General features: G+C 40.4%; 1 protein-coding gene across 1 annotated transcript in view; it reads left to right on the top strand.

Moving 5' to 3' along the window:
• OCA2 (OCA2 melanosomal transmembrane protein) overlaps positions 1 to 27216 on the top strand; it is a 444033-nt gene that overhangs the window by 54532 nt on the left and 362285 nt on the right. The window contains exon 2 of the mRNA XM_089693490.1: positions 14810 to 15099. Within this exon, the coding sequence (XP_089549616.1) occupies positions 14837 to 15099 (263 nt within the window). The 5' untranslated portion in view covers positions 14810 to 14836. The remainder of the gene's footprint in view (positions 1 to 14809; positions 15100 to 27216) is intronic.

The following is a 27216-nucleotide window of genomic DNA, read 5'->3' as shown; positions in this document are numbered from 1 at the left end:
ACCTTTTGATGCCTCATCTGGTAAACTCAAATATCTGTTTGCTATAGATGTTACTCTTTTTGATATTTTTTTAGTATGTTGTATGCTTATTTTGGCTTTGTTTATATAATTGTAGAATCATATGTTATATCTCCATGAGGAAGAGAACTATTGTCCTGTGAAACGTGTCGGAGAAAAGATCGATGTAAAATCTTGGAACAATTATGTCAACTATGTTTCTTATGATATCCAGGGATATGCTTTGTAATGTTATGCAAAAGCCTGTTTTATAAGCTATACATGCTTTTTAATATGTGAATGCTCAAAATCTGCACAACTGTGGTTTTAACATTGTTCAATAAAGCTGTAATCTTTTATATTTTGAGTATTATATCTTTATTTTGGTGTGGTGCCTCCAAAAGCCCTATTAGCTTTTTCTAGTTAGGGTCCTTATGTTTTTCAGTGTCTTGTAAGTAAGGGGTGTGGCACCAGTAAAATCCAATAACAAGGGGTGAGATCCCTCTTCTTCTATTAGTGTTTTACTGCATATCCAGACTGATTTTACTGTTGTGGGTTTAGTAACACTTTAAACTAATATATTTCCATTTTCTTTTGTGGACATTGTTTTTTAAAATGTTTAATTTTTGATTGGGTGTTAAATTAATTTGACCAAAAAGCAACTAATTCTTGGGTCCTTTAAAAAAATTCTAAAAGAGGGTCCATAATCCTAATTGGAATTGTAAACAAAATACAGTATACAGAGCTGTGAAACCTGCTGTAGCATTTTTCCATAGGTCCTTGTTTGGATGCTATAGAAATGTCAGGTGATTATTGCTTAATTCAGGGTTACCAGGCTCCAATGAGCAGGATTGGTATGATTTAGGGGTTTCTAATACAGCAGAAATGACTCTAATGTGCTTTTGTGCTTTTTATATGGCAGACTATATTAGAACTCATAAAACTACTGAAGTGTAAAGCTTGTGCCATTTATTTCAGACATGCAAGGAATGCATGTTGTTATTGCTTATTGCAAGAGGATATCACTATTCATGTTTTACTATATTTCTTCTATCCTAGTATCTGTATACAAGGCCTGTAAGGTTAAAAATCCTTATAAAGTTCCATAATTTAAAGAAAAAAAAGAAACTGCTGTTCTTTAATAATGTCATAAATATAGCTATAGTGTCTTTCAACAGTTTTTACAGTTTCAGTCACTGAGCTCTCACTATACAGAACTGATCTCTGAGCTGCAGCCGACAGTGACAAAAGCAGCTGAGAGTTCTCTTCTGTGCAGGGGTGGACTGACCATTTGGAAACTCGGGCACTGCCTGAGGGCCCGGGGTCAGTAGGGGGCCCCATGAGATGCCCTGGTACCTTTTTTCATAGGCTTTTTTCAGTTTAGGCAAGGACACGGGGGCCCCATGATCCCTATTGCCCGGGGGCCCCATGAGTTGTCAGTCCGCCCCTGCTTCTGTGTTACTATTACTGAGCTGAGAAGACCACTGACGTCCTAACAACCAATGACCTCACTTGTTTGCACCACCCTTTACCTTCCAGGGGAGGATAGAAATTCCCCATTGACGCTTGCTCCACCTTTTAGCTCCCTGCTATGCTGCTACAACTGTGCTGGTTAAGGCAGGGGGGCACGTTGGTGCAAAAAGAGGCACACTGATGTAAGGATGGGGGGATATTCTGATTTAATGGGGTATTGATATGAGGAGGAAGCATGATACAAAGAAAACACTATTGTAGAGAGGACACTGATGTAAGATGGGGAATTGATATGAGGGGACACTGATATAAGGGGGGCTCTGAAGTAAGAAGGGACACTGATATAAGGGGGGACGCTGATGCAAAGAAGACACTATTGTAAGGGGGGATATTAATGAAAGGGGGAATGGATATGAGAGAGGGGGTCTTCCATAATGTTGGGCCTGTGTAGGTGGGTCCTTTCACCTTCAGGTGCATGCTAATGCAGTGTCCTTACGGAAGCCTGGCAAATCAAATGTTCCCTAGTGTTACGCCTGTATGGCTGCACCCTTTCATGTTTGGACCTTTTCAAGTTTGCCAGCACAGGAGGGCGGCAGGCGTTACTTATGTCATATCCCTGTCACTCCGAAATCTGCTCCACTGCCACCAGCACGAGGTCCATGATTCTTTTAATCCAGCCCTGCATCAGTTCTATTGGGTTTTCAGGCACTCTGCAGAAGCTTGTACTGCTTTGTGAAGGTGGCCATTTACAATTCAATGTTTGCTATTAAAGAGGCTAATTTGAGAATCCCTTGTATTACCCACTTACCCTTCAGAGGATTTACCCCCCTCCCCCTTCCTAACCAGGCCATTTTTTGTGATATGGCGCTGCACTACTTTAACTGACAATTGCGTGGTCATGCAACATTTCACCCAAATGAAATGTACGTCCTTTTTCCCCACAAATAGAGCTTTCTTTCGGTGGTATTTGATCACCTGTGGTTTTTTTTTTTTTGCGCTATAAACAAAAAAAGACTGACAATTTTGAGGAAAAAACAATATTTTTGACTTTGCTATTAAACATGTGCAGTAAAAAAATTAAAAAAATTAAATTTCCTCATAAATTTAGGCCAAAATGTATTCTGCTCCATGTCTTTGCAAAAAAAAAAAAAAAATCCCAATACATGTAAATTAATTGGTTTATATGAAAGTTATAGCGTTTACAAATGGCAGGAAAGATACTGTAATTTTTTTTTCTCTACTAGTAAAGGCGGCAATAAGTGACTAAAATATATCCAGTAAAAAAATCAGATTTCATCATAAATTTAGGCCAAAATGTTGTCGCTAAAAAAAATTCCAATACATGTAAATTGTTTACATAAAAGTTATAGCGTCTACAAATGGTGGTGTGTATATACTGGAATTTTTTTTATACTAGTAATGGCGGCGATCAGCGACTTATAGCGGGACTTCAGCGGGTATTCTGACGGGGGGGGGGACTGACTAGCTGCCACTGACATCCCAATGACACTAAATTTAGTGCTCAGTGCTAATAAAAGTCACTGACATTGTACTAATGGCACTGGACAGGAAGGGGTTAGCATCTGGGACAATCAAAGGATTAACTGCGTGCTGTTTCACAACATTGGCTGTGTGCGTGCTTCACTGCAAGCACACTGCTTTGTATGGCTCTGCTATGCAGAGCCATATAAAGCAGGGTGCAGGAGCTGACAGGGGAGAGATCGGTGTTCATACAGCTCAGATTGACAGCTGAGGCCGCGAATGTAGGTGCGGGGAGGGCCCATGTGCCCCCTACCCGAAACTGCAAAACCATGTGTGTGTGTGTGTGTATGTATGTGTATATATATATATATATATATATATATATAATATAATATATGATTTTGTGCACCCGATGCCAAGCTGGTTAAAGGCGTATGGTCACAGCTCTTTTGGCCATACTTCTCCATTAGATCAGAGGGGTGCATTTATTTCTGCACTCCTGTGATCTGTATTCAGCTGACAGTGGACTAAAGCCTGCTGTCGACTGATGTCACCCAGGTGCCTGATCCACAGATGACCCAGCAGAAAGCCCCAGTGAGCGCTGAAGAGGCAGAGCAGAGAACCAGTGACTGACAGTACAAACTAAATCTACATACTTACCTAGGTGGATGGAGAATTGGTCTCCCACTGCCTTTAAGACTGAAAACTAAGCAGAGGCTACTGATTGCTCAGTTCTCAGTCTTGGACCTGTGGGGGACAGATGCTATATCCACCTAGGAAAGCATGCATGTTTTTTTTTAGTTTGTTTTTTAATCCTGTACTTTTCTTTCAAACACATTGTTTGTAGATGATTTCTATAACATTTTACGCAATTTAAAATGATGAAGATGCTCATTATTGCACATTTATTTACAAGCACAATAAGTCACTGTGATTAAACAGTGATGGCCATCTCATCTCCATGCTTTTCATCAGAAGCAGTTGGCCAACAGGGTAGAAAAAAAAGCATTGTGTTCAAACCAGAAATTCTCTTTCTGACTAGGGATGTGCTCAGCATTTAGTCCATGCCAAAGTTGGGAATAAACTTATGCTATCCAAGCATTATCCGAATGCTAAAATTGTCATTCTGTGCTAGTCGGCAACCAGATTGGACATGTCCGTCGGTCACTGGGAATTGTGTTTTCCTTTCAGCAGGTGTTGGGTGCCATTCATTGTTAATGATGTGATCTGATTCAAGATGGGACTTTTTTGGATTTGCCATTATTTGCTATTTAATTTTTTTTTTTCGTGAATGAGTAAGGGTACTATATACTTCTTACTTATTCATATAGGGAAACTATTATATTATATGGGTGCCCCCTATTGTTAAGGGGCTTCCATATTCCAATAAGCCCTCCACCCACAAACCCATACAATCACTGGTTGTAGAGAATAGGCCTTTGTCCTCATCGACAAAGGCATGTGCCCTGCTATCATAAAGGATAAGGGTTTGGCACGTATTTTTAGGGGAACCCCTCACTTCTTCCTTTTTTTTTTTTTTTTTGCATCCTTATTGCTGACCTTTTTGTGAGGTTAGGAATGGCCAACCTAAATCAAGTGTTTAAAAGTAATTTGTATTTTGAGAGATATGGAGGCTGCCATTGCTTCTGAAAATGCTAGTTTCTTGCTTATCTCTGGCTTGAGTGTTTTTGGAGTAGTTAAAGGATAAATTCACCTTTTTAAAAAAAAAAAAAAAAAAAGTGCATCTACTATTTTCTTTTTTAGGAGCCTGGAAAGCATTGTACCCACAATCAGCATATCGTGGGTGCAATGTCAGGCAACTGCATTCTGTCTTGGTTACTTCAGCCCAGGAAGAATCAATGACCTGTGAGGATGCTCACCTGAGCCCTTGTAGTTAATTGAAAATGGAAAACCATCAGACACAAAGGCTGTTGATACTTGTAGTCTATTCAACCACAGAACTCTGTGAATGAATGATGCGGCTGCATGGGTAAATGTAGTACATATGTAGCAGCCGGTGATGTCAACATTGCATGCACATGAGAACTGTGCTGTGACTCTGACTCCTGTGTGCATGCATGGGAGTGACATCGTTAAGGCTTGGCCATTCAAATGGTTGGAGTCCAAGAACCCAGAAGGAAGACTGGGTGGAGATGGAATCACTGTCAGTGGTGACAGCGTGCCGCTGGAGAGAGCTGTTGTTTAGATAAGAGAGTATGTGGGAAACCTGGCGGTGAAGGTTATAGCAAGCAAAAGTGGTGGTATGGGTAAATCCGGCAGCTCACCTCTTCAAATGAACCACATGAATCCACGACTTGTACCAGTATAAGGAGCTCCTCTGGTACAAGTGTTGTTTAGGTAAGCCATACATACTAGCACATTATGGCATGAGGACTAGTTGTTTGTCTTTTTAACACTCTTTACTACTACTTTAATGTGTCCCATTTTATCACCTATAGCTTAGATCTAGCATCAATATAAGATTCCTAATTGAATCTCATTGTTAGTCCAATTGCTCAACTCCAGGTCAGTCCAATTCACTCATTTATAATATTTAATAATTTCATTATTTATATTTATGATTTTTTCATTATATTTTCCTCATATCTATAGAGAATATGGATATGATTTGAGGCCGTTAGTCAGCGGGGGGGGGGGGCAATCCTTGAGGGCAATCCCTGAGGGCAATCCCTGAGGGGGGGGCAATCCTTGAGGGCAATCCTTGAGGGCAATCCCTGAGGGCAATCCCTAAGGGGGGGGGGGCAATCCTTGAGGGCAATCCCTGAGGGCAATCCCTAAAAATAATTGCTCTGTGACCTACCCATGCATCTCTTTCACTGACTTTCAGCTGCTGCAGGGGGGGGCCACAAGGTGATAAGTTACAGTATTTGCTCCCCCCCATTGATCAACCTGTACAGGATGCAACACTACACCCCCCCCCATTCTTCCTTCTCACAGCTGTGAGCTTTCTTCTCCTCCTCCTTCCTGCTGGATGTTAGCTGATGCAGGCACACAGGGGTATCATTTCAAGATTGAGAGTGGTGAGCTGGTAAATATGTCAGATTTACTGGCCCCTTCCTTTCCTGAATGAGCACATTTAGTGAACGGTACCAATCACTCACTTTTGTTTATTTGTAACTTGTCAGTTTGGAGGAACAGGCGCTTCTGTATAGTGCACTTCCTGTTCATTCATCTGCAGTCCTCAATCTTTCTCTGTCTCAAAAGTGAATCATCCGGGATCTCTTTAGACTTCTGATATTTCACCAAAGCCAGTCCCTCCACATAGTGTTGTTTAAAAAATATCAGGCCCTTTGCGTGGGCACGTTAGCCAATTCATTTGAATGGACTGCTGTGCCTGCGTTTCACTCAAGGAAAAGGTGCATGCACTTTTTCCAAAATGCATCTGCAGGAAAATTGCATGGTCTTTTTGACCATGTGATTTCCACACCTGCCATCACACTGTAGGAGGAGATGTGTAGGGGGGTGCCATTCAAAATGCGATGCGGATGGTTGCAGGTGCCGGAACAATTATGATTCCTGACTTCTCTGCCCCTCCTCTTGTTCAGATGTTCACCTGATGAGACTGAACCTGTAGGCACATGCTCGGTTTAGTGTGTATTGCTAGAGAGGTTTTTTTCCTTGTGAAAGTGCATGTGATCAGCACAGGGCCAATCAGCACTATCCAGACAGAGGGGCATGGGTTTTGCATTCTCCTATAGCAGAAAGAAAACTCCTGCTACAAGCTTTAACCAGTGCTCTGCTGAAGTCACAAGACTGCTCTAACTGCTGATGAGAAAAGGTATTTAGCAGTTTACATTTACTAAAATAATTGCATTTCCATGTTCTGTGTACTGTGGGAGACCAACTAGAGTGAATGTGGCTCCTGGGTTTAGTAACACTTTAAGAGCTAAGTTACACAGGTACTCTGGCTGTGTGAAGGAGGGGTTTGGGCCAGAGTCCCTTTTCACTCTGCAGAAACACAGCCGCAGGCCCTAATTTGATAGGTGTTCAGGTGTGGATGAGTGGCCCCAAATGCACACTGTGTTTGGGCCATACACCTGCACACCTGTCAAATTAGGACCTAAGGCTGTGTTCGTACAGTCAATGCATTCCCACAGCATAACATAGGCTGCATGCAGACAGCTCCAGTTGGCTCCAGCCACATAAACTAACCACTAATTCACTCTGTACAGGCCACAACACCCATGTGAATGAGACCTCATTCACAAAGTGCTTTATTTATTCACTCAATACAGTTTTATCTTTTAGATTTAGCAGGCATATTTTAAGTTATGTTGGTTGTCTGCATATACTGATTTTATTATATTTCTAGTGAAATATTGCTTTTTGATATTTTTGTCAGGTAGTCTGTACAGGGCCCTCTGATCTCTATCTACAGCCCTGGGTGCCACCAGCTACAGCTGGCAACACTGATCATTATATTCTGCTGGCAGGGAAGTCTTCTCACCAGCAGAATATAACGGCACAGTGGGAAGGACTGGGTAGATGGGGGAATTGGCTAATTTTTTTTTCTTCAACCCCTTGCTTGAACAAAAAAAAATAATTTTGTATGGCCTGCCTTACTTTGTATGGCCAGCTTTATGTAATTGATGCTCAGTGACAGTACAGAAAGAGAGCCCTTTTTTTTGCCCTATAAATGGCCAAAGTACATAAACTGAGTTCCGTTTCTTGTTTCTAAATACAAAATATCCTTTTGTGTTTCTAAATACAAACTTTCCTTTGTTTTTCATATTGAGTAGCTTTTGTAGTTTCATGTTTGTCAGCTAGCTGTGTCACTTGTTTAGTGGAGAAACCCATAGAGCAAAAATGTAACTTTTAAGTGAAATGCATTGTGCATCCTACATTCCGAAGTGGCTCTGCTGTGAAATGGAACAGCCTTTATTCTTTCACTTACAAGTGTAAATGGTTTCCATTACCTTTTAACATAATAGTGCTTTCACCAGAAACTGCATGACACCTCTTCTGATTGCTTTATGATTTATTTTACCTCAAAAGGGCTTCTAAGCAAGAATATGTATACAAGTTTGTTATTTTTGGAATTAAGGTAAAGAAGAGAAGTCATAAAAATTTAAATAAAATCCTTTGCAACAGTTTGCAACAAATCCCTGGGATTTTGGCAAAAAGTTTGTTAGTTTGCAAACAACCTATAATGCATTTACAAAAAAGAGAGTGCAGAGCTAATGTAAATACCATAAATACAAATGATTATAATATAAAAAAACTGGTGATATGCGTGATCATATTATAAGTGTGTATATAAATAACCAATAAAGTCCAGAAAAATCACAAAAAATTTATAGTGTCGAAAAGTGTTGAATAATGGAGTGACATTAAGTGGTAAGTGAATCTGTGACAATTCTTCCTCCAAATGCACTCACCAGAAATAAAGGATAAATCAGCATTTGAACAGAAAATCCTCCAAAAGGTGAAAACCCTTCCACAGCCAGAATGGATATATGACAGATGCAACTGGGCTCTATGTGGAAATCCCTCTAGAAGAATATGTGATTTCTCCACAGCATAGCTCAGTCTCTGATCCAATAAGGCTGAATCCGGAAGGAAGAAAGCTCACAAAACAGAGAGCCAGAGAAAGCCGCTTATGGTGTAGTATTTTATTATAAAAGGAATAGCATCCACGTGGAGCATAAAACAAACACAGCCAGACTTACAAATATGGCCGCTGAAGCATCACATGGTCTCAGCGGCGTGACGTCAGCACGTAGGCTCCTCCCTATGGTTAATATGTACGGTCTTGTCTCCCAAAGGATTTGTAGCTCTCTACAATCACTCTTGTGATTTACTCACCCCTGCTACACTACATAACCAGCCACATAACGTTGGAAATTCCTAGTGAGCTTTGCAGCATTCTGTGTTGCTACCAACCTTCTTATTGAACAATGAAAAAATTGCATCCCTAAAGGATAGGTTCACCTTTGAGAACATGTTACATGTTCCTCCCCTTTTTATGGTAAAACATGTAACATGTTCCTGCTCCTGCAGCTCTCTCCTTGCTCCCCCGCCTCCATGACAGTAGGCTGATCTCCTCACATCCACTATCACAATTTGAAAAGAACGCCATAGTGCGGGGCTCTGCCAATGTGGCCGCATCATTCATTCAGAGTTCTGTGAATGAATGGACTACAAGTAGCAACAACCGTTGCGGCTGATGGCTTGTAATTCTCAATGAACTACAAGAGCGCTAGTGAGCATCTTCGTAGTTCATTGATTCTTCCTGGACTGAAGTGATTGCTACACTGGTAGTCTGCAGGAGTCTAACACTATACCTGCTATCTGCTGATCACTTTTTTTTTTCACCTGCAAAAAATGCCTTTTATTTTTATTTTTTTTAAAGGTAAACTTATCTTTTAATCCATTGAGCAGGAAGGTGAACTACAAAGCTGATAAACTGTAGTAGTGTGATTTTCCTAGATGCACATTGAGGCTGAAATATGTAAATTGCAAGGCGAACAGAGAAAATCCTTTGAGCAAAACTGTAAACCTATATGCATATCAAATGTGTATCTAGCAGGGGCGGACTGACCATTTGAGCACTCAGGCACTGCCCGAGGGCCTGGGGTCAGTAGGGGGCCCCATGAAATGCCCCTGGTACCTTTTTATAGGCTTTTTTGGGTGTGCTTTGAGTGTGGGCAAAGACACAGGGGCCCCATGATCCCCTATTGCCTGGGGGCCCCATGAGTTGTCAGTCTGCCCCTGGTATCTAGTGGTTTGCCTGACACTGTACTTTAAAGCTGAAGTTTGGGGTAAATAAAAACAAGCATCTATGCTGCAGCATTGGTCTACAAACCTTGGCCATACTTCTCTTTTACTCTTGCTTATTTATTGCCTACCTTGGTTACCAGGGGCGGACTGACAACTCATGGGGCCCCCAGGCAATAGGGGATCAGGAGGCCCTGTGTCCTTGCCCACACTCAAAGGATACCCAAAAAAGCCTATAAAAGGTACCAGGGGCATTTCATGGGGCCCCCTACTGACCCCGGGCCCTCGGGCAGTGCCCGAGTGCTCGAATGGTCAGTCTGTCCCTGTTGGTTAGCCAAATGATCCTGTGTTTGGTTCAGCAGGGGTCGCCAAACTTAAAAAAATGACCATTCTGGACTAATAGGCAAGGGTATGCAAAAGGATGTGATTTTTTTTTTTTCTAAATTCCTTGTGGCTAGGAGCAGTGAATTTTACACAGAGAGAATCAGTTTTAAATTGCTGGCAAATGCTGCTTTCATAAATATGTTTGAGGGTTCTAAGTAATTTTCTAGCCACGAGAAAAAAAATGCAGATGTATGTGAAAAATTACAAAATTGCCCTGGGCAGCAGGTGGTTAAGGGGGTAACCAAATGTGTATATCTTGTGAGCTGCTATGTGTACTATATACTTCATCTGAGTAAACAACAAATTTTGATGTGGGTTTTTTTTAATGTGCATATTGGCGCTTTTCTAAACACATATTTAGGCGCTTTAACACACATTTTGACATAGGTTATTTTAACACGCATTTTGGTGTGGTTTGTAATGCACATTTTGGCATTTCTCTTGGTACGTATTTTGGCACTTTTTTAAAGTGTATTTTGAATTGTTTTTTATGCATATTTTGGCAAACTGCACATCTGCTAGCCACATTTGGGTGCCATTAACAAATAATGGCGCTGCAAACATGACATGAATTTTGCATGCGTTTCCAGAACACACACAAAAATGGAGGTAAAAAATTAGCCAAAATATATATTTAAAAAAGCACCAAAATGCACATAAAAATATCAACTCAAATTTAAAAAAAAAGTGTTTTGAAAAAAGCAGGAACATGCTTATTAAAAAACTTCACCAAAATGTGCATTAAAAAGGCCCACAAAAGCCAAACTGAACTTTTTTTGGGCATGGAGTGTTGTGTGTTTTTTCAATACGCATTTTGGTGCGTTGATAGCGTATTTGTCAAATGACAGAATGTGTGACAAAATACATGTCTGCTAACAGCATTTGGGGTGCCATTAGCAATGAATGGCACCCAAAAGCGCACTGCGTATTTTAACACCATTTTAGCATAATTTTGGAATTGCAGCAAAAATTGTGCAATTCTGCAAACAATTCTGCATTGCTCAAGTGTGAATGCGTTCTAAACGACAATATATATACTGTGCACTCTATATAAAACACAAATATACATACATAAACATATATAGTTATAATTTATATCAATGTGTAACCCTGCTGGTGCTGATATTAGGAGGTAAGAAACCTTCTTCCTCACATCATAGCAGATTCTCAGCTCTGGGCTGGAGAATCTGGGACAGAGATATTTTAAAGAGATGGCCAGTGAGATCTATAGATCTTTAGATCTCACCTTCATAAAACTGTAAAAGCGAATGACAGAAAGATGTGTCCTGTGATGAGAAGTGAAAAAAATGTTCTCCGTTCCTCACCTCAGCTTCATAAACTGGCACACCTGAGAGATCACCTGTGATCTTCAGGATCTCTGATTTTCTCTCTTTCTTAAACGGACACCAAAATGTGTGAGGTCTCCATAAAAATCCATACCAGACCCTTAATCTGAACATGCAGCCTGGTTAGCCCTGAAAAGAGGGGAGAACAAGCATGCCCCCCCCCTTCTTTAACCACACTAGACTATATGGCTTGCATGGTCATCATTCCTACAGACGTTGCCTGGTGGTTGTGGGGTCAGCTGGCAGGGGGATTATTGGAATCTAGAAGTCTACTTTAATAATAAGGGGCCCACCAGATACTACCCAGCCCCCCTCAACCATGAATAGGTTGGAGTACATAGTACAAAATGAAAAAAAGGGGGAGAGAACAATGTTCTTGGACAACTTGCCAGCCAGCTTGCTAACAACCGAATTAACCTGTCTAGCAGTATGCGTTTATAACAGGGGTTTAGTTAGCACACATTTGCAAATACATACGTAAGCCACAGAGCCACGACACGGCACCCTGATCATCTGTGGTCCTAACTCTAAAATTTGTGAGTCCCCATAGTAGAGGCACATGCATTTAATGGATAGATCAAGGGCAGGTGGACCTGAGGGAGCCACCCCTCTTAAAGGCAAAGGAGTGCACTGGACCCCAGCATGTAGCACAATGGCAACCAGGGCCCTAGTGCACCCACGTACCAAAAAACTCAAACATGCATAAAAGTGGCCACCCGCTCAAGTCTATAACTGGCTTATGAAGCAAGGACACATAAACAGGCATCACATAGTGAAAAAAAGCCAGTCATAAGCCAGTTATAGACTTGGGCGGGTGGCCACTTTTATGCATGGAGTACATAGTACCCCTACTAATTCACAAAAAAGTCAATTAGATCTAGACACCAGGATAGTGGCAAGGATTAACAGCCAGGATAGTGGCAAAATCATTGCACAAATATGGCCGTGGCCATATTTAGGCAATGATGTAACCTGCTCTATTCCCCGCCCATTTGCTTATGTATCCTGCCACAGTACTGCTCTTCAAGAACCCTCAGCCTTGATGCAAGCAGTGATCTGGTTCTTGGAAGGAGTTATGCAGATTTCATAATTCCTTGATGGGTAGATGAAAATAAGTGTAGGTATTCCAGGAAGACTGCCCTATGTAATGCTCACATGCAACTCTGAACCTCCATGAGTAATAGAAAATAAATCCAATGAATGAAAAGGGTGGACCAGTGACTGTCAGGCTAGGGAGGAATGGCCTGGGTGATGGATGTCCTTCAGCCAGAAAGTGAGAAGCTCACAGTTTGCAGTGAAATCAGAGTAAGCAATTTCAATACAGCAGAGGAGCCTCTACAACTGTACAAGGCTGAAGGTAGGGTAAAGTTCGCTTTTAACTGAACCAGAGTAGAAAGTGCAGCCACAAAATGTAAAGTTGTTGACCTCCCTGTAACATGGTGCATCTTTTTTTCCACTCCACAAAGTATGCCTGATTCTTTCCTTTCTAGCTTCTGATTTTGAGTAAAGATGCTTTAGGATGTTCATTAGATATGACCACATTGGTACATGACTTTGCAGTAGATAATTTGTCAAAAAAGCATGTATTGATTTGTCCAGTTTATATCATAGCAGTCTGGCTATTGTTCAGTTTACATTAATTTGTGGATTGATTTGCCCAGGTCTAATTTTTAACACGTGCTGTGGGATTTACACAGCTGATCTGTAAAGTCAAGCTCACTTTTCTACAAAAGTCTACAAATTAATTTTACAGGTGAAGTAAAAAATGTTTTTTGACAAGTTCTTTAATAGACACCCCCACTCAAAAAGTCCCATAATGTCCACTCACCATTAATCACATTATCCAGCAATGTAGATCCATTTCAATGATGGTGCCTGACACCTGTAGAAAAGAATTTTTTTTTTAAAATGTTGTAAATAAAATGTTTTTTTCATTACATTTTTTCTTTTGTAGTTTGATCTGCAATACAGGCAGCTTGCTGACACATCTGTTCTCATTGTTTCACTTCCGCCGGGGTCTCTGGGTGATTTCATTGACTACATATATGATGTTTTTGGATATAAATTTTGTCACAAACCTTAAATATTGTAGCAGTGTTTCATAAGATTGTTTGGAGAGAATTACCAATGCATTATGCTGAAAAAAAAAACTGCAGACCTTTGTATTACACAGGCTGGAGTTCCACTCCAAAGCAAATATTTTACTGCCAAAAAAGAAAAGACGCTAATACTTCCCCTTCCTCTGCTAGTGCTACTCAACAACACTCCCCACTTGGGATTAGCGGTTTCTCCTGCCACTATAGGGCACTTTGCTGTAGTTGCAGCTGTTAAAGAATGAACATCTGAACAATTTAAAAATAACATATTCCTTATAAGGAAAGTTAAAGAATGTTCATTTTAAATGTAAATTAGTGTATTGTATTACTACAATGTTAAGAACGCTTCTTTTGTGTAAATATAACTGATATTAAAAATCAAGTTGACAAACCTGCCTATGAAATAGACGCTTGTCAAATGCTAGCAAATGACCCATGCACAAAAATACTGTATGTTTCTTGTCTTCTTATGTCTACATATATTTCCTTTACTTATAGTTTGTGACTAATCGTGTTGAATCTTACCTCTGTAGATATAGCAAGAGTATTAAAAAAAAATCCACTAAAACCTCTGAGGAGAACATATCTTGCTTAAAAAGTAACTTGAATTGTGTAGCAAAAAAAGAAAAAAATCCCTCTGGATGAGCATTGTACTGGGGGATCTGCAGAGCTGTGGGTTACTACTGAGGGAGGGATCTGCTGAGCTGGGTGAGGGCTTAAAGAGGGTACCAATGAGCTGGGGATCTGCTAAACAGGGGTACTACTGAGCCACGGTTCTACTGGGTCCATTGAAACAAATACAAAATCCTCACACACACACACACACACTATTTGCCAAGCTTCATTAGAGCTTAAAAAAAAAAAGCATCACTGTAACATCAAAAACACATCAAAAAAGTATCTTAAAGCAGTAATTAATGTGTGTTAAACTTGGAGCAAGTGTAAAAAGCCCTTAGGGAGTATCTTACTTGCTTTGTTTGTAAATTGCAATTTTGTTTTCGCAAAAGTAGTTACTCTTTAAGGAGTCCCTTCACTGGTGTCTGAAAATATGGCAGTCCTTTAATAAATGAGAATTGATCAGTTAGACCTATAACATTGCCTACTGGTCATAACTGTGCATTTAATGTGTTGTTTTTTTTTTTAATGCATTTTATGTGCTTATAAATCGTGTGCTCATAAATTGAGGGACATGTACTTTTTGTTTATGAAAAAAGCTTGTTTTAATGTATACTGCATTGTTATTTTGCTGGTCTTTTTATATTTATATATTCTACTTTAACTTATACCTTACAGTTAAGAAGATTGCTTCTAAACAGTAAAATGTATCTGGAGAACAATAATGATGTCCAACGTGTTAGTAAAATTGATGTGGAGAGGATTCAGACCAGTGCCCCACAACACTCTGGCTTAAATGGATGTGTGGGCACAGATGCAGTGACCCTTGACCACAATGAGCTCATACTTCTAGACAGATTTCAGAGAGCTGCAGATGCTACAGGAAACTGGGAAAACGCTTACCAGAATGGGCAAGAATGTTGTGTAGCCCTTGGGGATGATTATGGACCTACTCCTGTACAAGGAAGGTAAGTCTTTTCAGATATTTTGTAACTCTATTTGTCAAAGATAGCTGATGGTGTGGACAATAAATACTTGCCTGATAGAAGGGGCTAGGATCCCCCTTGACTTCCAGACCAGACCCTCATCAAAGATAAGCATAACAGATAAGGATATGGGATGTATTTTTCTTTCTTAATTATTTTTTCTTTTTTTAAAGGTGCTTTTGAGATGTTCATTAGATATGACTTTGGGGACCTGCCTCAAGCATCGCATTGAGAAGGGCCCCTCCAAGCAGGCCAGGACAAGGGGGGGGGGGGGGGTTGCACTTGAACTTGCTGCACAGGATCCAGATTAGCACCTTTCCTTTCTCCCCACTGGATACTCCAGCCACTGCCCTGTGTAAAGCCTGGACCGGCTGTTCTGCTTACAGCTATGGAGGTCAGAGTGTTTGCTCTCAGCTTGAAGAACAGAGCAAGCAGCAGCGAAACGCCCAGGCTTCCATCACAACAATGCCTGGACAGTACAAGATTTCTTTCTCCTACAGTACTGGGAGTCACCCCATCCTACTGTGGTTGGAGCTGCTGTGTGTGTACAGCTGTGGATGTATTCACAGTCACTCACTGTCCGTACACACCATTTACCTTCTCCAGTGGGGGGATGCTTAGAAGCTGCCTGTTCACTCACTACACACCATTTACCTTCTCCAGTGGGGTGGGGGGGATGCTTGGAAGCTGCCTGTTCACTCACTACACACTATTCACCTTCTCCAGCAGAGGGTGGGTGGTGTAGTGCATGGCAACTGTCTGTAGTCCACTTGACCAGTAGTCTTTTTCTACTGGGGGCTGTGGGCAGGGATGTCTGCAGCTGGGGGTCTTCTTTAACTGGAGTGGGAAGGGATTGGAGTTCCTGGATGGGGGGTCCTCATCACTCCTCTGCAGTCCTCCTAGCTAGGGGTCTTCTTTAACTGGTGGGGGGAGGGAGGGGAGTTCCTGACGGGGGGTCCCTTCTTTTTGCCCCATGCAGCTCTCCTAGGTGGGTCTTCTTTAACTGGAGGGGAAGGGAGGGAAGTTCCTGAATGGGGGTTCCTCTCTCATCACCTCTCTGCAGTCTTCCTAGCTGGGAGTCTTCTTTAACTGGAGGGGCATTACTGAGAGGGTTCCCTCTTTTTGCCCCCTGCAGTCCTCCTAGATGGGGAGTCATCTTTAACTGGAATGGGGAAGGATTGGAGTTCCTGGATGAGGGGGTCCTCTCATCACCCCCCTGCTGTCCTAGCTGGTAGCCATCCTTAAAATGAGGGGGGGAAGAGAGGAGTGCCTGGAGGGGAGATGAAGAGGAGGTCCTGCGTTCTTGGATAGGGGTCCCCTTTTATCACCCTCTGCAATCCTCCTAGCTGGGTGTGTTCTTTATTTGGATGGAAGAAGGAAGGGAATTCCTGTATTCCTAGATAGGGGTTCCCCTCTTATCACTACTCTGAAATCCTCCTATCCAGAAATCTCCTTTAACTTGAAGGGGGTTCCTGTATTCTTGGATGGGGGTCCTCTGTGTCTGTCTGTATTCCTTGATGGATGAGAGGAGGTCATTCCTCTTCACCCCCATGCACGTCTTCTTTTAAGGGCTCACCTTCTCCTAAGGGGGGGTGTATTTCTGGATAAGAGGGAGTGGACCCTCTCATTATCCCCTTGCACTCCTTGCTGGTAGGTGTGTGTGTTTGTTTGTTTAGGGGTTTCCAGTTTTCAATTCTGGATGAGGGTCTCTGATTACTCCTTCCTTATGGGGCCCCCCTAAATACTCCTAGATCCCTCCATCAGTGATTGAACTTTGATAGGTAATGATCACCTGCACTTAGGACACACCAATCAACTTAGGCCTATGTGCCCCCTCACTCACCAACTTTAATGGACTCTCATGGTGAAATAAGAGTCTTTCACGCTTTTGGTGGGGCATAGGAAGTCATGCTGGAGCTTGTAGTCTTCCTGATTAAATGTCGCTTGTCATTCGCAGTGATTCAAATGTAGAGCCAATAGATAGATATATACATGTAAGGAATGGAGAGAGGCATCCAAAATAGTGTAATTCCAATTATTAGTAAAAGCAGACACACTGGTATTGCACTCACATGTTTCCAGATACAATAGGCATGAATCTCCAAATGTACAATAGTAGGTCGCTAGTATTCCACAAAGCTCCTAAGCTTAGTATCACCACATCCGTGTCTGATGAATTTTGCCCCTGAGAGGCAGCACAGTGGGAGGGGTGAAATGCATTAAAGTTGGTGAGTGAGGGGGCACACCGGCAGGGAGCACAGAGCACTTATCACCTTCTGTTTAAGGGATTTTATTTCACTTGATTTCACATTTGGGACTTTATTTCACTATTTATTTTTATGTGTTCATTATTTAAGCATGTTTTTCATATCATATAACATATATTGTGAGAGCGCTCCTGCTATTTTGTGTATTATAGTGATTGAACTTTGTAGGGAGGGCTCAAAGTTGTTCCATGTATTTCCAATGAGGAGGCAGCTTTCATTACTCCATTGTGGGGATCTCCATTGTAATGTGTGTTCTCATTTGTGGTATCTTTGTTCTCCAGCATAGGCATCCCTTGTTACTATGTGTACACCAGTACATACCACTCCTCTTTAATCTGTTTTCCAGTACAAGATACACCCTTTAGTATGTGCCCTCCAATGTATGGGTCTCCAGGTTTGAAAGAGATCTCTGCATAGTAAACTGTGCTTACTATGCTTCAGTTTGTGTTTGAACTGAAAGCTGCTCAGCACAGAGCACTTCCCAGTAATTCACTGTCCAGTGCAGCTCAGGCTGCAGAGAAAGGAGCTTAGGAATATATCCTTAGTACCTTTCTCTGTCTCAAAAGTTACCCTTGATTAGACCCCCCGATATTTCACCACATCCCTAAAAAAAACCAAAAAAAAACAAAAAAAATAGAATTGCAAACCATAATAAAAGTTAAAAAAAAAAAGAGTACTGACACTGCCCTACTGCCACCAACCTCTGCCCTACTGACTGAAATCCAATACAGCCCACCATCCAAATAACATAATTCCTACAGTAAAGCATGGAGGTGGTAATATCCTGTTATTGGGGTGTTTTTCTGCAGCAGGGACTGGAGCACTTGTCGGGATAGAAAGAAAAATGGATGGGGCAAGATACCGTCAAATTCTTGAGGAAACTCTACTGCCCTCTGCCAGAAATATGTCAATGGAAAGAAGGTTTACCTTCCAACATGACAATGACCCAAAGCACACAGCAGTGACCACACAGTGATTGAAGGAGAAAAAGGTGAATGTCCTTGCATGGCCTAGTCAGAGCCCAGACTTAAACCTCATAGAAAATCTGTGGAATGACTTGAAGACTGCAGTCCACAAACGGTCACGATTAAATCTAAATGAACTTGAGCAGTTCTGCAAAGAGTGGGCAAATATTGCAAAGTCTTGATGAGCAAAGTTAGTAGAACCACAACAGACTAAAGGCTGTAATTTAATGCAAAAGGTGGTTCAATAAAATACTGACACAAGGGGATGATCTTTTTTCCAACTCAGTGATTTCTGTTTTTGAATTTTTTTTTGACATGTTGGTGTTATCTTTCACTTGGATGTTATAAGTAAATACAGCTGGATAAAACAAAATTTGACTTCATTTCAGGCTGCAAAGTAACAAAATGTGATTATTTTAAAGGTGCTTATTCTTTTCTATATCCACTGTACAACAAAACATATAGGGTGCAGTGGTGAGAACTGTAATGTACAACATGGCATCTAGGGTGCAGCAGTCTTGACTATGTAGTATATAGTATTCAGGACTATGGTCAAGACTCGGTAATGTACAACATTAGAGTACATGAGTGTATAGAGTGTATTACTCAGAACTAGGTGACATGTAATGTAGCATATTGAGTGCAGCAGTCAGGGTGAAGTAATCTAATCCATTTGGTGTATAGTAATCAGAGTGCAGGGATTGGGACTAAGAAATAGGACAACACAGCCTGAATAGTGTAGTGGCCTGATTAAGTTTTACTTTATGTTGGTGCTTGGTGTGCCTCTTTTATTGGTGCTCATGGGTTATTACCCCCATTACTACCTTCTCCATGGTAGTAAGTGGGAGCAGCGTTTACAACAGAAACATTGTCCCACAAAGCGTTCAAACTCCCATGTCTCTGGAGATTGAACTAAAATTATGAAGGCAGTTCTGGGTTGATATCTCTGTATTCATACTGCCTAAAATCACTGATAGTGACATGTTCTGCTAGTGGTCTAGTTAGACTGGAGGCACGTGGCCCTATGATGCCCCTGCTGCAAATGATGGGAATTTTGTTTCCTGGGTGAATGAAGATGCAATGATATCAGGACTCCAGATTAAACCAGGTATAAAGACTAAAGGTGTGTGTGTGGTTTTCCTTAATGAATTCTCTGCATTAAAATAAAAAAAACCTTTCATGATCAGCTCTCCTCCAGCCCTACCCCCCCCCCCCCAAAGAATTACCCAAGTCCTATCTTAATCCAGTGCTGTGCCTGAGAACAGCAGCACTGATTTCACTCTCCTCACAGGGACTTGGGTACCAGCAGAATCCATTGGCTCCTGCTGCTGTCAATCAAATCCCATGAGGAAGGAGCCGGGGGCGGGTCCGAGCTGTGCCATGTGTCTATAGATGCACACAGCCCGACACAGGGTTGAGCCAGCACAAGCGTTCCCATAACAAGTGGCTTGCTAAGGGTGCACTTGAAAGGAAGGAGGAGCAAGGGACCCCAGAAGAGGAGGTCTGAGGCTGATCTGTGCAAAACCATTCTGCAGAGCAGGTAAATATGACAGCATAATTTTTTTAAAAAAAATTAACCTTTACACTGGCTCTTAATCTAGCAACAACACAGCAGCAAAAAGTCACAAGTAGCATTGGCATGGATCAATAAAGCAGCACAATCACCTTGGATGATGACTTGGTTTATTAATTTCTATATGTTTTCACATATCTGTTCCTTTGTGCAGTGTTACTTTTGTAAAGCAAATTGCACATGTTGCCTTTTCACATGTATACCTATAATATAATGCTGTAACTATTTACTATTTTTATTACATTTGTGGGCTTATTGTTTTATAGTGTATATAAAGCCAAAGGCTTTCTTCTTAGTTTTGAATAGCACCTGAGGGTAAAGTTTGATATCTCTGTCCAGCTGGGGAAATTTCTCTTCACTTGTCTTGGAGATGTAGCACAAGTGAAGGGGAATCTCCTCAAAATGAGGGAAGATTTCGCCTCACCTTTTACACTCATAAAATCTGAAGTTTAGGATTTCTCCTCACTTTTGGCCTTGGTGTCAGTGGTCACTAGGACCAATAGAAGGGTGAAAATCCCCAGCAAGGGTGAAAACCGCAATTCTTTCCTTCTATCCAATAAGTAGAAATTACTTTACGTACACTTTAAACAGACATTCAGTTTCTAACTGTTATTTAAAAGAAGCACTACAGCCTAAAGCAAACCCTTGTCTTTTAAATAATTGCCTGATTTTGCTTATCCTTACTTATCCTTAAGCAACCCATAATGATTAATAAAAGCTTTCCCCTACTTGACACTGAAAAGCTGGACAACTAAATGCTGATTCATTTCTCTTGTATACTGATAAAACATCTAAATTATAATTGCTGAGGTTTTTCTTTTTTTTTTTTCCTTTCTAATTTTTGTACCAAAGTGATATTACAGCTTTAGAATCTATGCTTTGTGTGAAGAAAGGTCAGTCACAATCGGGGTATTTTCTTGGAACAAAAATAGATTAAATGCATTTTTCTACTGAGGTGAAACATGAATTATTCATTTTGAATCCGTCTGAGCCAGTGCCAAGAATGAGAGAAGTCTTCTAAGCCTTTGAGAGTAATTTGTAGATCAGTTAGACACTGAAGGATCATTGTCACTACTGCAAGCAATGCTACTTTGTGAGGTGCTAGCAGCGGTAGCACCTGCATTAATGTTTTCCAATGTATTCTGCCCTAATGCCAAGAAAATGAGCCAGGAAAACTGCTGTGATAAGTGTTTTTTTTTTTCTTTTTTCCTTTTTTTTTTTTTTAAAGAATTAACCTCTACATCATTTTAGCGGGATCTTCGCTAGGTTGTATATAATAGACCTGCAAGCTCAGATTGTTCTTTTGCTTGTTTCTTTTTCCCATATATACAGTATGTGCATAGCAGTATAAATGAGATTTTTTTTTCAGTTAGCGATTAATAAGTATCATTACCTCATTCAGATCTGGAGAGGTACTATAAGCATGGCCTCCATAAATGTTTCATGAGCATCCATTTTTTGTCAATTTTATGCATTTTTTTTTCCCTTTTTCATTTACTCGATCGATTAAAAATCATTTCAGACTCCCTTTAAAATGTTACATATTCATTGTGAGGGGAGAGGAGCTGCACATAAAATGTTATAAAACATACCCAATTATTTCCAAAAGAAAGGAAAAAACTTTGGCTGGAGTTTTTGTAGATTGAATCCACAAATAAGTTGTAGGGTTTATTACCCAAAGATTATAATTTTAAGTATATTTGGATACATTAACCACTTGCTCTCTGGAATATTTACCCCCCCCCCCCCTTCATGACCAGGCCATTTTTTTGATACAGAGCGCTGCTTTATCTGACAATTGCGTGGTCATGCAACACTGTACACAAATTAAATTTATATAATTTTTTTTCACACAAATAGAGCTTTCTTTTGGTGGTATTTGATCATAACTGTGTTTTTATTTTTTGCGCTATAAATAAAAAAAGACCTAAAATGTAAGAAGAAAAATTTTTTTTACGATTTGATATAAAACATATCCAATATAAAAAAAAACGTATTCCTAAATTTAGGCCAAAATGTATTCTACTACATGTCTTTTGGTATAAAAAATAACCAATAAGTGTATATTAATTGGTTTGCGTAAAAGTTATAGCGTCTACAATGGTGTGTGTGTGTTTATATATATATATATATATATTATATACTGGAATTTTATTTATTTATTTTTTTTATACTAGTAATGGCAGGCATTCTGACACTTGGTGGGAACTGCCACTGACATGCTAATAAAAAGCACTGGCAATGTACTAACTACACTTGGCAGGAAGGAGCTGACACCTCCGGTGATCAAAGGGTTAAAAGATAAGTTCACCTTTCATAACACATTATATGATACACGCATATTCAGTGTGTAACCAGTTATGATCAGACTGGCCCCAGCTCCCCCACTTTGACAGCTAGAGGGGGATCTTTTCCTCCTCGCTAGCTGTAAAAAAAAAAAAAAAAACATGGATGTTTACCTACATGAGCCAATGACAGCGTGGGTAGGATGGCACACGTGCCCCCTATCCGGAAATGCAGAATCACACCGGGCGTTTGGAAAGTGGTTAAGGCATACATATGTAAAAGTTTGGGTTTTTATGTTTTCTGACTGATAGAGCACTGCAGGATCGGTTTATTACAGAACCAATTTAAGTTCATAACATTGGACTACTAACTTGGACTGTTTTTAACTGTGGTGATGAAGAGGGGTGTAGAGCAGCTTGTATACTTCGGTGTAGAGCAGCTTGTATACTTCAGTGTTGCAATGAAGAAACAGGACAAGCCAAAAAGCAATTCTACTTTAGGTTAGTTCAGTCAGATATTTGCGAATAACGTAAATAGAAACTAAATAGGCGAGAAAGCCCCTAACACTGTTCAGGGAACACATTACAATTTGCAGGTTAGTGTGGCACCTCTGTAATATGGCTGCTTTGCCAAAGTGCCCCATCAGACACTGGTCCAATTCTTGTATCACTATAACCTTCAGAAAACAAAACTGCATTACCCAAAATGAATCAATTATTCCAATATGCTGAATAATCACATACATATACAATAACTGAACTAACAAAACTCATTGTGCAAAATCATGATTTCAGATCTATTATTTATAAACCTAAAATACCAAATATTGGATAACTAAACAGAATTAATTAGAGGTCTAAACAACATATAGGGGTTGATTTACTAAAACTGAAGAGTGTAAAATTTAGTGCAGCTCTGCAAAGAAACCAATCAGCTTCCAGGTTTTATTGTCATAGTTTAAACGAACAAGCTGAAGTTAAAAGCTGAATGGCTGCCATGCACAGCTGCCCCAGATTTTGCACGCTCCAGTTTTAGTAAATCATCCTTATAGTGTCCCCTTACTGAAATCCACATATGTAATAGGTGAAAAGGCATCTAGTCTCCAAGATCCAGTGGCTCCAGCTCGCCAAATCTTTTAAAAGATGATCAAAAAGCAGTGAGTAGCAATTCCCAATATGCAGGGATATACTGGTTCCTCATACACTTACACTTACATACACTTCTGCCAAACCCCAATAAGAAAGCATAAAGGGGAGAGGCTGAAATTAAAAATATCTTTATTAAAGCCTACACTCTATACCAATTGCACTTCTTGACTCCAGTCCCACTGCAGCTGCTCCTCAAGTGCGTAGTGACATTGCAGTACCTTGTCCCGCCCAATTAATTTTGTCTCTCTGAAAGACATCAGAAGCAGACAGGGAACTGTGTTGTTGTGACAAATATACCTTGTTTAACCCTTTTGGCCTCTGGATGTTCCTAACCTCTGCTTTATTGCTTCACTCCCTTCACTGGTATTACAAATAATTACATTGAACACTACTATATAGTCTCATCTTCCCCACTACCTTCCAATATCGATTCTTTCCTTCCACTATACACATTGTTACTTATGCAGGCCATAGACGGGTCGTTTATTGGCCGAATTTTCATCCGCATGAAAAATTGGCCGATATTCACGCTATTAGTGGGGCAATGTCGTGAGCCATTTTTCGTGGATCTTCTCATTTCTCTTTATCAGTCATGCTGGAAAATTCACTAAAAACGGTAGTTTTTCGTAGACATTGGTGGCATCAACGGCAACGACCGATTTTTCGTTTATCGGCTGACAATTCGGCCGATAAACGGCCCGTCTATGGCCAGTCTTAGAGTGGCCTTCAAGGAAATTGCATATCTTTCTGATCTATAAACTGAGAGCTCTTTGGAAGTAAAGTGTGCCTGAAATCTTGTCTTTCAAAATGGCTAGTTGTTGTTGTTGTTCTATATTTATTTTAATAATCCCCTCCAACTGCCAATATTGGGCACTTTTATTATTCCCCCTCCTCTTACCAGTTTGGTACTTTAACAAATAATACCCATCTTGTCCACCCACTTTTTTCACATGTATTTTCAAGGGACGTTTTATTCTATCCTTTTCTGTTTTGAATATTTTTTCATGAAAAGTTTATTAAAGCCCCCCAATAAAGTACAATTTAATTTTATTCTCATGAATTTCCCCTTACGAATACTAGATATCCATCTTGCATGGTGACAGTTTACACAGGGTATATAACTATTTGTCATTTTTCTTTTCTTGTTCAATCTTTTTTTATTAAAATAAAGTAGAAAGTAGAATATACACAAGAATCCAAATGGTTCAGTGATAGATATATTTAAATAATCTGTACATATACATAAGAAAATATGACAGATTATTTTGTTGAGTACAATGATAATGGAATTCAACGGTCCAGAAAGAAGAATGGGTAGTGGGAGAAGGTGTTGGTGTTCCATATTGTGTGAATGACATAAGTACCCATTACACGTTGAGTTGCAAGCAGTGTAAACAATGGGTAAGAACTTATAGATCAATCATTAAAAGCCATAACCACATGTCCTGAGCATAAAAAGTTGGGAAGATACTGGAGAGTTTAATAAAAGACCACATAGATGAGATCTTGCTGGACAAACTATTTTACGCAACAAACAGCATGGATTCATGAAAGACAGAAGTTGTCAAACAAATATGATTTCTTTTTGAGGAGGTGAGCAAAACATTGGACAGAGGGGTGATGGTGGACGTGGTATACGTGGATTTTGCAAAAGCGTTTGACACAGTTCCCCACACACGGCTCATGTGTAAAGTAAAGTCTATGGGCTTGGAAAAATCCGTATGTAAATGGATAGAAAACTGGGCAAAAGACCGTATTTAAAGAGTAGTGGTTAATGATTCATACTGGTCTAGGGTTGTCAGCGGTGTACCCCAAGGTTCAGTGTTTGGACCCTTACTTTTTAATATTTTTATAAACGATATAGGGTCTGGGATTAAAAACAAAATTTCAGTCTTTGCAGATGACACTAAAATGTGCAGTGGAATAATGTCCTTACAGGATGTCTTCAATTTACAAGCTGACCTCAATGCACTGTTTAATTGGGCAACTATGTGGCAAATGAGGTTTAATGTTGATAAATGTAAGGTTATGCACTTGGGGGCTAAGAATATGCATGCATCATACATACTAGGGGGAGTACAATTAGGAGAATCAATGGTGGAGAAGGATCTGGGTGTTCTGGTAGATCACAAGCTTAATAATGGCATTCAATGCCAAGCTGCAGTTTCTGAAGTGAGCAAAATCCTCTCTTGTATTAAGAGGTATAGACTCCAGAGAGAGAGATATCATATTACCCCTGTACAAATCATTAGTAAGACCTCATCTGGAATATTCAGTTCAGTTTTGGGCACCAATTCACAAAAAGAACATTGAGGAACTGGAGAAAGTACAGAGAAGGGCAACCAAACTGATAAGAGGCATGGAGGAGATCAGCAATGAGGAAAGATTAGAGGAAATTAATTCTCTCTTGAGAAGAGGAGATTAAGGGGGGATATGATCAACAAGTATAAATACATCAGAGGTTCATATAGCGATCTCGGTGTAGAACTATTCACCCTGAGGTCATCACAGAGGACAAGGGGGCACTCTTTACGTCTGGAGGAAAATAAATTTATCTCCAAACATGGAAAGGTTTCTTCACAGTGAGAGCTGTGAAAATGTGGAATAGAGAGTTTGTTCTGGCCAGCTCAGTGGATTGCTTTAAAAAAGGCCTGGATTCTTTCCTAGATACACAGAATATAACTGGATACTAACATTTCCGATTGCCTCTTGGGGGATCAGGAAGGAATTTTTTCCCTGCAGGAGCAAATTGGACCATGCTTTGCTGAACTTTTTTTGCCTACCTCTGAATCAACTGTGGGTATAAGATTATAACTTTTTTTTTAATGGTTGAACTAGATGGACTTTTTTCTTTTTCTGGCCAGACTAACTCTGTAAATATAAAAAGGCAATGAAGAAATAAAGTAAAAGAGGGAGACGTTATAAGAGAAAAACTGGTAGAACAGCAAGAAGAAAGGAAAAAAAAAGAGGAGGCAGGAAGGAGGGAGGTCACCAACTCCGCATGCGGTATAGGGTTATCCATCTGCTATGCCGAGGTTTGTAAGATTAGGGCTCCAGGAGTGAGGGGGTCAATGGAGGGAGGAAATGTTCCATCCACGGTTGCCAAATTTTCAAATGCTGTGGGATCTTGTCTTATATGGTCGCCTCAATCTTACTATAGATCATGGCTTGGGTAACCCTTTTCTTAATTTCCAAGAGGCAAAGTGATGAGGATTTCCAGGCCTTTGCAAATAGTTTACTTGGAAGCTGTTAAGATTTGAGTGATAAGTTTTGACTGTGCTTTTGTAAGATCTGTAGGGCAGTGTATATGAGTGCCCCTCTCACTACAACCTTGGAAGCAGGCAGGTAGAGGGGTAGGTCAGTAGAAATTTAGCAATTCTTCCTGGGACCAGATACCAACATAAGAGTACCTCTTATAGTTTTTCATTAGCTAAAATATTTTGTGAAGAGGAGTTCGTCATAGCCAAAATGTCACTCCAATCTTCCAATTCTAAGTTAATGTTCAGGGCCTCAACCCATCGGATGGTGTAAGGAGGCAAACAGGAAGTTGCTGTTGTGAGATGAGAATACAACTTTGAGATGATATCCAGAGCATGGGGATCTGAATTGCAGATGCCTTTGAAAAGGGTCATACTCATCAGTGATGTGGAGGCACATGTGTATGGGGTAAAGAAATGAGATATCTGTAAGTAAAGAAAGTGTACTCTTCTGTGAACACAGGATTGCTCGTGTAGAACTGAAAAGGGTTTCAGGGCAGAGGAGGTGACCAGTGAAATTTAGTCAAGCCTAGGCCCTTCCAGGTTTCAAGAGTGGCTGGGTCAGTGTAGGCCAGGTAGAATGAAGGATGGCCAAAAAAAACT

This window comes from Staurois parvus, unplaced genomic scaffold (assembly GCF_062004578.1).
Source record: "Staurois parvus isolate SC_StPar_1 unplaced genomic scaffold, SC_StPar_1.0 ptg000634l, whole genome shotgun sequence".
Lineage (NCBI taxonomy): Eukaryota > Metazoa > Chordata > Amphibia > Anura > Ranidae > Staurois > Staurois parvus.
The sequence above is the reverse complement of the archived record's forward strand: the minus strand, read 5'-3'. Positions and strand labels throughout refer to the sequence as shown.